This window comes from Chrysochloris asiatica, unplaced genomic scaffold (assembly GCF_000296735.1).
Source record: "Chrysochloris asiatica unplaced genomic scaffold, ChrAsi1.0 scaffold00067, whole genome shotgun sequence".
NCBI lineage: Eukaryota > Metazoa > Chordata > Mammalia > Afrosoricida > Chrysochloridae > Chrysochloris > Chrysochloris asiatica.
This window is the reverse complement of record NW_006408585.1, coordinates 2,170,986-2,182,790: the sequence shown is the minus strand read 5'-3', so window position 1 is coordinate 2,182,790 and position 11,805 is coordinate 2,170,986. Positions and strand designations below refer to the sequence as shown.

The following is an 11,805-nucleotide window of genomic DNA, read 5'->3' as shown; positions in this document are numbered from 1 at the left end:
CAGCGCCACACCAGGAACCACATAGGTGTATATTAATAGGAAAATGTATCAACAAACTCTTAAAGTCATACAGAGGAATATTACTCAACAATAAACAAATATAGAGTGATACATGCATCAATGTGGATAAATTTCAGAAATATAATGCTGAGAAAAGTATCTTAAAGAATACATACCTCAGGATTCCATACAGAAAAATAGGGATCTTCATTCTTCTAATTTATATGAAGTTCTAGAAAAGGTAAAACTAATCCATGGTGAGAAAAAAAAGTCAGAATTGTTTTTGGCTGAGTTGGGGAGGGTGTAGCAGGGGCTGACTGGGAAAGAACGTAAGAGAAACTTCTGACATGATTTTAACATTCTGCATCTTGATTGGAGTTTGGGTTATACAGGTGTATGGATTTGTCAATACTCATTTAATTGTACGTAAAACTTTCCCCTAAGAATAAGAACTATGAGAGCAAACACTGAATTCTGGTAATGTGCATGCTAACCTATCTAGGGAAAAATGTACTTATGCCTGTAATTTAACTTGAAGACATTTTTAAAATGTTGTTAAGTGCAGTTGAGTCTGTTCTGACTCATAGCAGCAACCCTGTATAGGGCTTCTGAGGAGCAGCTGGTGAGCTTGAAATGCTGACCTGGCATTTCAAACAGATCTTGTAGCCCAGCATATTCACTAACCCACAGCGCTTAGGTGCCATTAAGTCAGTGCAGACTGATAGAGAACCTATGTATAGCAGAATGAGACACTGCTCAGTCCTGTGCCAACCTTACAATCATTGTTACACTTGAATCCACTGCTGCCGCCACTGTGCCAATCCATCTTGTTTGGGATCTCCCTCTTTTTCTCCAACCCTTCCCGTTACCAATCATGATGTCCTTCTACAGGGACCGGTCCCTCCTGATAATATGTTCAAACTATGAGAGACAAAGTCAGGCCATCTTGGCTACTAAGTAGCATTCTGGTTGTACTTATTCCAACAGAGATTTGTTGTCCTGGCAGTTCATAGTACTTTAGTACTTCTCCAACACCATAACTCAAATGCATCAATTCTTCTATGGTCTGCCTTAGTCATTGTCCAACTTTCACATGCATATAAGGTTACTGGAAATACTATGGCTTGAGGTCAGGTGCACCTTAGTCCTCAAACTGACAGCTTTGCTTCTGAACACTTTAAAGAGGTCTTGTGAAGCAGACTTGCCTAATGCAATATGTCATTTGCTTTTTTGACTGCTGCTTTTATGAGTGTTGATGGTGGATCCAACCAAAATGAGATCTTTGACAACTTCAATCTTTTTTCCCATTTATCAGGATGTTATTTTTTGCTCCAGTGGTGAGGATTTTGTTTTCTTTACATTGAGATGTAATCCATACTGAAGGCTGTGGTCTTTGATTTTCATCAGTAAGTATTTTAAGTCCTCTTCACTTTCAGTAAATAAGGTTGTATCATTTGCATATAGCAGGTTGTTAATGAGTCTTCCTCCAATTCTGGTGCCACATTCTTCTTCATATAGCCCTCAGCTTCTCAGATTATTTGCCCCGCATAAAGACTGGATAAATATAGTTAAAGACTACAACCTTGGCACAACTTTTCCTGATTTTAAACCATGTACTGTCCACCTTGCTCTGTTTGAACGATTGCCTCCTTATCTTTCTTTGTACAGATCCCTCCTGAGCATAATAAAGTGTTCTAGAATATTCTTCACAATATTATTCAGTTTGTTGTGATCCACAAAGACAAACACCTTTACCTTGTCAATAAAGCACAAGTAAATACCTTTCTGGTATTCTCTGCTTCCAGCCAAGATCAATGTCAGCAATACTATCCCTTGTTCCATTCCTCTTCTGAATCTGATTTGAATTTCTGGCAGCTCCCTATTGATGTACTGTTGAAACCATTTTTTTAAAGTATCTTCTTGCATGTCATATTGAAGATATTCAATGATTTCCACATTTCAGTGGGTTACCTTTCATAGGAATGGGCATAAATTTGGATCTCTTCCAATCAGTTGGCCAAGTAGCTGTTTTCCACATTTCTTAGGATCGACAAGTGAGTGCTTCCAAGCTGTTCGTTGAAACATTTCTGTCAGTTCCCAGAGCTTTGCTTTTTGCCAGTCTTCAGTACAGCTTGGACTTCTTCCTTCAGTACCGTCAGATCTTGGTCCTAAAGTGCCTCTTGAAATGATTGAACATCAACCAACTCTTTTTGGTACAGTAACTCTGTGTATTCCATTTTCATTTGATGAGTTCTGTGTCATCAGTATTTGCCCATTGTTGTTGTTGCTGTTGTTAAGTGCCGTCAAGTCAGTTCCAACCCATAGCGACCCTGTATAGGGTTTCCCAGGAGCAGCTGGTGAGCTTGAACCGCCAACCTTGCAGTTCAAACGGCTTTGCAGTCTGGCGCATTAACCTACAGCGCCACACCATAGGATCCTTCGATATTGCAACCCAAAGCTTGAAGTTTTTCTTCTGTTCATTCAGCTTGAGAAACGCTGAACATGTTCTCCTCTTTGGTTTCCTAATTCCAGGTCTTTGCACATTTCACTGTAATACTTTGTCTTCTTGAGCTGCCCTTTGAAATGTTCTGTTCAGCCCTTTTACTTCATTATTTCTTTCAGTTGCCTCAGCTTCTTTACAGTTTGAAACTCTCTTCTGACATTTTTGTCTCCTCTCTTCCCTGTAATTTTAGTGACCTTTTGTTTTCTTCATGTATGATGTTCTTGATGTCATCAACTCTTCTGGTTTTCGGTCATTATTATCTAATTCATCAATTCTGTTTCTGAGATGGTCTCTAAATTCAGGCGGAATATATACTCCAGGTCACATATTGGCTCACATGGATAAGTTTGAGCCTGAACTTGCGTATGAGAAATTGATGGTGTGTTCCACACTTGACCCCTGGCCTTGTTTTGACTGATGACGCAGAGCTTCTCCATTGTGTTTCCTCCCAGATGCGGTCAATTTGATTGCTGTGTATTGCAGCTGGTGAGGTTACGTGTATGTTGTTGTTAAGTGATGTTGAGTCAGTTCTAATAGCAACCCTGTAAAGGGTTTCCGAAGGAGTTCTGGTAAGGTAGTGGGTTATGAGTTGGGCCACTAAGTGCAAGATCAGCAGTTCAAATCTACCAGTTGCTCTGCAGGAGAAAGGTGAGACTTTCTGCTCCTATAAAGATTTACAGCCATGGAAACCCTATACAGGGCCACTGTGAGTTGGATTCAACTCCATGGTACATAACTCACTACAGGGTTTCTGAGGAGTGGCTGGTGGGTTTAACCTGCCGACCTTGTGGTTCAAACTGACCTTTGTCCAGTGCTTATCCTACAGTGCTACACCAGACTAGGCAAATCCAAAATGGATCAGTGATTGCCTAGGACTGATGGGTGGCACAGGTATGGGAAGTGCAAATGGGCTTGTTTTATGGTGATGGAAGTATTCTAAATTGGATCCTTGTGATGGCTAAAAATGAAGGTTTTTCTTAAAAAAAAAAATTAGTAACAATTATCGACTAATGTTATCTGTCGACTAAAGTTACAGGGTTGGTAGATTTTTATTTTGTGCTTTCTGATGTTTATTTTCCATGATTATATAATACCTTAGTTTTAAAATAACAGACAGTGCACCAGAAAAATAAAAGAGTGTGGAAATATTGGCTGGAATTAACAAGGATCTCTTCGCAGTGTGCTAGAGAGAAAGAAGGCTGTGAAGAGAGATTCTCAAACAGATTATAACAGGGTAGGAAATGGAAGGTTATGGCTGAGAAGTTAAAGTGAGGTGGGAAGGGCATGGAGGATTTGAACAGGGATGAGAGTTTGGGGTCGAAATAGGATTCTTTATTACATGAAGGGAATAAATTTTATCAGACATAAAATTTGAAGTATGTTCTCAGAGACGTTTGAAGTCCATTTTTTGTAGTGGTATGACCTCAGGCAGATTTCTTAACATCTCTGAGCCTCAAAACTCTAAACCAAGCACACTGCTGTCAAGAGGGATTACACAGGACAGAGCAGACGTACACCACAGGATTTCCAAGGCTGTAAATCTTTACCAAAGCAAACAGCCTGATCTTTCTCCCACGGATCGGTTAGTAGGTTTGAACCACCAACCCACTGCTCATGTGACAGCAAAGTTCCTTCTCTGAGCCTCAGTTATCCATAAAATGGGCACAATATCTACTACTCCAGGACTGCTGTGAAAATAGGATCGACGTAGTAATCTTAGCACAAGGCACACAGCATTTGGTATGTGATTAGCTACTACATTCATTCATATTAAATTCACTGCTGTAAATAATAGCTAATAAAATAAGTGTTTGTTGCAGGTAATTAATATCTGTGGCAGGTTACTATGTGCCAGGCTTTGTGGTAACTGCTTTACATAGATGTATTATCTAATGTAATATAACAATATGGTATTATTACTACCTGCATTATACAAATGGAAAAACTAAGAATTAGATCAATAAACTTTCCCAAGTCACAGAGCAAGTAAACAGTAGAACCCAAACAACCCCAAGGCCGTGGTATTCAATATCCATTCTGTTCTGTGGCCTCCTGCCACCTGGCGGAAGCAGAGTTTGACCAAAACTTGTATGATGAACTCGAAATATAATTTCAAAAAGAGGTGAATGATAGTCAAGGAGATGAAGAGAAAGTCTGAGCATCAGAACAAGGCTAAGAGCAAAGGGTCGGCCATGTTGTTAGTGCATGTCTTCTGGCTCACCTGAAGCGCCCCAGCTGATGACTGAGGTACAGTCATCAAGCCTTACCAAGCCTGGATTGGGGGTGTTTTGGTGTTACACAGCAACATATTCCAGAATGATCCCCCAACAGTATTTATCCTCATCATACACTGATTTTCGATTTTCTCACAATGAAAGCCAAACTTATCAACCATATTGCCTCAAAGCTCAGTTAATCAATTATACTATTTATGTGGTTCAAATCTCCCACAGAGGTCAGAAACTGACAAAAACCAGTCAGGCACCTGGAAACTCTTCACTGCTTTATTATGACGCACCCCCCCCCCCCCCCCCCCAGTACAGAACCTCTCACATCTGTGAAAGGTGAAGCTTACACATTTCTCTTGGGGAGCACCTTCAGTTTTTGTTTCTGTTATCACTCTGAGGGAAGCAAAATCATTTCCAAAGACATTTTAAACTCCAAGTGACTGAGACTCAGCTTGCCTTCTGTTGGGTTTAAAACAAAGCCAGGGCTGGGGGATTGTTTTGAGGCATTTTAACTTTGATGTGGATCAGAAGTCTTCATTCATTGTCTGGTTGAGCCAGTGTATAATTTTCATATGCAACTTTTCACATCAAAAATGTCTCATTTTTACCTCTACCATGCTATTTCAAAACAAAAACACATACAAGCACGCACACACGCACACAGCCTATATTTAAAACCAATCATGGATCACAGATTTCTAAAGGATAAAATGAACTTTTGCTGCCCTCTCCTGCTAAAACAATGAAATACTAAAATACCAAAAGACTTTTGAAGCTACAGCAAAATCCTCAAACCGTAAGTAGCGGGTGTATATCATTCTCTTTATACTTCAGTCAAAAATCAGACAACAACCAGAAAATGTATTGGTAATATTTATATTTGAAAGTTCCCCATTGACACATGAGGTCTGGATTACAACTTATTTACAATGAGTGATTTCAAAAAAAAGTAGAGCGAGAACGGGAAGAAAAGGAAACCTATATTCATTGACATCATAAGGTGGGATGTTTGTATTTCCAAGAGAGACACTACTGCTGCGGTCGTGCACAAGAAGCAGCCCAAATTAACATTCTGCTAGGTCAAAATTTACTCAACTTTCTCTCAAGATGCACAATCCTTTTAGATTCCCCAAATTAAATATTTGGGAATATAAAAAAAGCATTGCCAATATATCTACTAGAAAAAATCCTTTGTGGCTCATTCATTCTACTCAGAGAGGCAGTTGAGCCAGAATACAAAAATAAAAATATTAATGTGCAAGTAAAACATCACTGATCATGTCTGGCGTCACCATTTTTAGCTCCTGGTGACTATCGCTTTGGGTAACATTGGTAATAACATCAAAAGGGAGAATCTCGTCATTTCCTGGGTCAGGTCATAGCATTCAATTAAAGGGAAAATACAAAACAGAAAAAAATGGGGGCAAACAAAAAGCTCCAAATACTTAAACACGCCAATAACATCTATATATCTCCCTTTCCCCACCCGAGTCCCCACAAAAAAATAAAAAAGCTTTTAAAGCTCTAAATATACTTTTTAAAAGTTTTTCCCTTTCCATAGTATGATTGAGCCTCGGGCTATACATTTCAGTCCAGCCGGTGCAATTCTAAGCAATTCCTGGTTCTGCACTCTGGACTGTCCCACGCACAGAAGGAGGTACAAAATAAATTAAACCCTTCCACTCAGGCAAGCAAGCCCAAACGAAGGACACTGACCCTGCTCATGAATATCCAGCGGCATCAAGGGTATTCTTTTTCTTTTTTAAAAAATTATTTTATAAAAAACAGATGTTGGCGAGAGCAAAACATAATAAAATTAAGAAGGACAAAAACTAAACACTAAGGGAAAACAACCAGGGACAGTTATACAATGAGAAAAGGAATGCATGCTTGATTCAAAGTCTGAGATGGGTCAATTCACTCAGATAGTTGTTGTAGGCCCACAGCCTAAGGCCTCAGCATCATTCGAAACCACAGGGTTTTGTTTTTGTTTTGTTTTTCCTTTCAAAGACACTCATGATCCTATCCCTAAAACCAATATGGTAGGGATTAGGTTGGAGTGGTTATCACTCACTAACTACAATATTTGCTATTTAAAAAATATATTTATATATAGTTCTGGGAATTTATGAAGCAAACAAAATATAACACAGAGATGCATTTGTCACAATTCACTTGAGTTGCAGCAACAGCAGAATTGTGGGAAGCAACAAGGAGAGAGGGCTGCTGCAAATGCAGCAAGTATGTCCTTAATATGTCACATAGTGCAATAGTCAGATTACCTCAGCTACTCTGCATCACTGGGTACAACATGACAAATGTCACATTACCATTTCCGTTAAAAAAGACAGTGTCTCTGCTCAGAAGTTGCCCTCGGAATTTTAGACATACACCTATAATTGCTTCTTTACAGATGTCTAAAATCTGGCTTTATTCTTCTCAGTTTGGAATGATCAACACATAAAATGACTTGGAAGATTTCTGTGTAATTCTCACCTTCACTGATGGCATGGCAAGGGGCAAAGAAGGATCCTGGCCTTTCTTATTTCAAATGACTGCATTTCATGCCAACAGGCAGAGATACCTCATAAACCTATGATCTTAATGTCCTCTATTTAACAAAATATGAATTCACAGCAAAAACAAAGCTTAGACTATCAAAAATAAGTGGGAGGCAGAGTAGAAACCAAAGGGCTAAAATCAAAAGGGCTAAAGAAGATGATTTATTACAAATTTATTTTTTATCTTTAGTATTGGAACTTGCATTGTTGCTCCATCACTTTTAAGGTTGTTTCATCTTTGGCAGCCTGTGCCAAGTTTACACTGAATCCTCATTTTCTTTTATTTAAAAAACAAACAAACAAACACCTATTAATTCCATTAAACCATGCTGTGTTTGGCGTTGCATAGGACTCATTTACTGCTATTTCTTTTCCAAAATTAACAACGCCAAGTTCTACTTTGTCTTTACACAGTTACTGAGATGACAACATCCATAATTAGTTGACTTTTACACAATCTCTGTGATCTGAATAACCCTGAAACACTTGATAGGAGAGAAAGGTTAGGGCCCCTTCCCCTTTTCTTAGAAACAAAACTGCATATTCTACTTTCTTTTTAAATGGAAGAAGAAAATATACAAGTCCATATTTATATCGTATTTCTATGAAGAGCAACAACAGTTCATATGTTCATGTTTGCTACTAATCACAATTCACCACATGAACACAGAATCCGCTCTATACCATGAATACTGCTGGAAGATGATGGTTTACGGTTATCAACTCACTGCTGCTGTATCCATAAGCAAAAGCATCCTGGAAATCAATCCCAAAGCACTTTCAGTACATAATAATGCAACCGCATTTAGGTAAGCATAGACTGTACACAAGTTTTATCAGCATAGTATCGACCCAAAATGAAAGATTTCCTTTTTTTAATTACAAAGCAGCGAGCCAATAAGATAAATCTATAATGCAGCCCTAGAGTTTGTTTGGTGTTTTTTTTTTATCTTAAACAATTTGGTCAGAATGCACCTTTGATATAAAAGCATTTTTAAACTTTATTATTAACACTTAGGACATTAAGAATTTCCAGATTTTTTTCAGTAGCATTTGTAGAACCACTTTGGGTAACAAATACAGTAGTTAGGAATACGCATCCAATTCAGAATGCATAATAATGTGTATCTGAATCCTTTCCGGCTAAAAACAGGGCTAGCGCTATGATGAGATATAGAGCAAGAATCTACAAAAAACACTGTAACATGTTTTTGTGGTGTTGTTGTGTTTTTCCCCCAGAGGCGACATCCTCTTTTGCTGGAATACTTTATAAATACATATTAAAAAGTAAGGCAACAACTCCAAACAGCCCAAGCTGTTTGCTCAACTCTTTTCCCAATTAGCTTCGCACTCCCTGGTGATCAATTTCATGGTTCTACTGTTTTGTGTTTGTCTTCCTTATTTCAAAATGGTCCAAAAGGATGATTTACTGCCATTTCTGAAACATCTCTGGTATGCATGCTCAATGATATATGCAACTAATACTGGTCAGGAGTGGAAGCCTGTGATGCCCCAGTGCCTGTTTTCAAAGGATTCAAGATATTGATTCAGTCCCCATACTCTGAAGCAATGAATCCAAAATTCCCTTCCCTGCTATGTTTATCACCTCTTCTCTTTTACTCCTAATTTCAAAACTAAAGGAGTACCAGCACTGCCTGGTTACTGGAAAGATGTTCAGCCCAGTACACAAAACTTTGATCAAGGACCTTTATCATTCATGGCCCTGTTCCATGTGGACATTCAATTCACGAAGATGTGCAAAAGGAAAAGATGTCAAATTACAGTCACGTGATCCAGAGGAGGATGTTATACAAACTTATAGGAAATGACAGTCTTTTTCTCTTCCATTGACTATAAATACATTTAACAGCTTAGCAGAAAGACAAGCTAAATTTAAGATCGTTCACATTTGAAAATTGCATCAGACTTTCTGCTAATGATAAATAAGGAACTCCCGACAATGGAATTTTAACATAGCAATTTCATCAATGGATCTCTGAAGACTGCTTTTTTCTTTTTTTTTTTTCAAGAGGGTTAGAACAATGATTATGTTTGCAAAGTTCTGAGAAGTCCATCTACGGTCCAAACTTTGGATTGAAGTCCTTATTTTGTTTTCCTTTACTTACAGACAGGTAGGTATATACAGTGCTGTTGTAATAATGAAACAAATGTGAAATCTACTGTAAAGTTGCACAATACAGAAAACTGTTGCTCCATCTTCTACTACATAAATGTGTGACTCCACAGGTTAGTAATGTTGTTCTCATTATTTTTGTTAAGTTGGAATTATCCCATCACGTCTAAGACCTCTCTTTAACTCCAGATCTTCTAATTTTTTCCACAATTCTTCACGCTCCTTTTCTTTCTTTTTCTCACTGCAGAAGGAAACAGAATAAAATGTAAACTACCAAGGAGTTTTTAAGAGATTATCCAATAACAACTGCCTCTTTAACATACTTGCCCCCATGTATGCTTTACAATTTCTTTGCCAAGTTTCATATGAAGTTTGAGGGTGTTTTCTCTTTGTTTTTTTCCCTCTATCATCCTCTCTTTATTTCTGACATTGACAATAAGACATACAAGTAATATTAACGAACAGAGGAGGAGATGATAAGAATATTTTAAGATTACACATTAGTATTACGTTCTACTTAATTTAATACGAAAATTAACTTTCAAATCCCTGAGAAAAAGTGAGAATCATTCATGTGTATCAGTTATCCTGAAACCAAGAGCAGGTTAGTGATATAGTCGAGTCTTAGCTAGGACACTGGTGGTGCAGTTAATCAAATGATCCATCAGTGGTTCAAATCCACTAGTTGCTCTGCGGAAGAAAAATGTGGCAATCTGCTTCATGAAGATTATAGCCTTGAAAGACCTCTGAGACAGTTCTACTCTGCCTTACAGGGTTGCCATAAATCTAACTACTTCATTGTCTTCAAATACAGTTATTCAAACAAGATGCTAGAGATGACATAACTCAGAATATATGGCGAGAAAACACACTTGTACTTTATTAACAACTATGTGTCTCATATATCATGTATCTTTAAACTCTACAGTAGAATCTTGCCTTTAAAATATATTAAGTGACCACAAAAATCCACATGATTAACATATTTTGTACCAATATAAACAATTAAACTAAACACATTTTTCTTTGGGATTTCAGTTTTAATGATCTGGATATAATTTTGTTAATATTATGATGTATTAAATTTTTAATGTACCAACTCTTCAAATCTGGAAAAATTATACACACAAGTTCTAGAATTTCAGGTTTTATTGCTTGGCAAAATTAACAACAAAGTGGATGCCTAAAATAGGGCCAACAAACTTTCTTTTGCCCAGGACATTTTTAAATCACTATATTTTTTTTAAAAAAGAAAAGGGCATTTTAACACCAAGCAACTCGGATGTTATCCAGGAATACAGTCCTGGTGTGGCAGGAGTCCTGGTGTGGCACTGTGGGATAAAGCACTGGACCACAAGGTCAGATTAAAGCACAAGGTTGGCGGTTCAAACCTACCAGCCACTCCTTGGAAACCCTATACAGGGTTGCTATGTGTCAGAATTGACGCGACAGCACTTAACAACAACAGGAGTAGAAAGTAAGTTCTGTGCAGACAAAAAAAAAAACTAGAAAAAAGGTGCCCATTTCCCCTCATGCTGTTGGAGTGAGCTCTAAGACTCGGATGATTCTGCGTCAGTTTAAGTTCTGAAATGGGGTAAGTCCTGCCGACAAAATACCTGACGTTCTCTTAAACGGGCCTACAATACCAGCTCTGGCAGAACTGAACAACTGAAGGCAAGAAGGAGAGCAGGCTTTATCAGAATGACACTGTCACAAGCTCAGTGACCCTGTGGCATACTTGTGAGGACAAAGCTAAAAAGCAAAATGAATACATAAATAAACAAAACTGTGCTGCTTATGATTTGGGGTGCTATTAGGCAACTTTAACAAAGAACACGGAATGAACTCAATAGATAGCTTTAAGCACAGCTGACAAAAAAGCTTTAAAAAGTTACCGCTGACGATCTGACTTGTATGTGGCTGTCAGCTCATCAAACATGGTGCTGTTCATTTCCATAAATGCCTTCAACACATTGTACACTAACGCCACGATAGCCCTGCAAGGCAAAAAGAAAAAGGAAGATTTTGGTTATTCTTTACATAATAAGAGTGCTGAATAAAGAAAGCTTAGGCACAACTTCCTTTCAGGGAGCCCCTCTTTTTTGCATATTCTACCTCCCTTTCTTTGTAGCTGAACAACCAGAAATGACCTCCAGTTCATTTCCACATCCAAACAGTTAGATTCTTTACTGTTCAAGGAAAGACAACCTTCTGTAGGGTTTGGCTGGTTGGTTGGTTGGCTGGTTATGTGCCGTGGAGTCAGTTCCGACTCATAGCGACCCTACACAGGGTTTCTGAGGCTGTAAATCTTTACAGGAGCAGAAAGCCTCATCTTTCTCCCACGGAACAGCTGGTAGTTTTGAACTGCTGACCTTGCGG

At 38.3% G+C, this 11,805-nt stretch overlaps 1 protein-coding gene across 1 annotated transcript in view; it reads right to left on the bottom strand.

Moving 5' to 3' along the window:
* Positions 1 to 11,317: 11,317 nt before the first annotated feature.
* PPP2R5E (protein phosphatase 2, regulatory subunit B', epsilon isoform) overlaps positions 11,318 to 11,805 on the bottom strand; it is a 194,077-nt gene continuing 193,589 nt past the window's right edge. The window contains exon 9 of the mRNA XM_006864633.1: positions 11,318 to 11,423. Within this exon, the coding sequence (XP_006864695.1) occupies positions 11,318 to 11,423 (106 nt within the window). The remainder of the gene's footprint in view (positions 11,424 to 11,805) is intronic.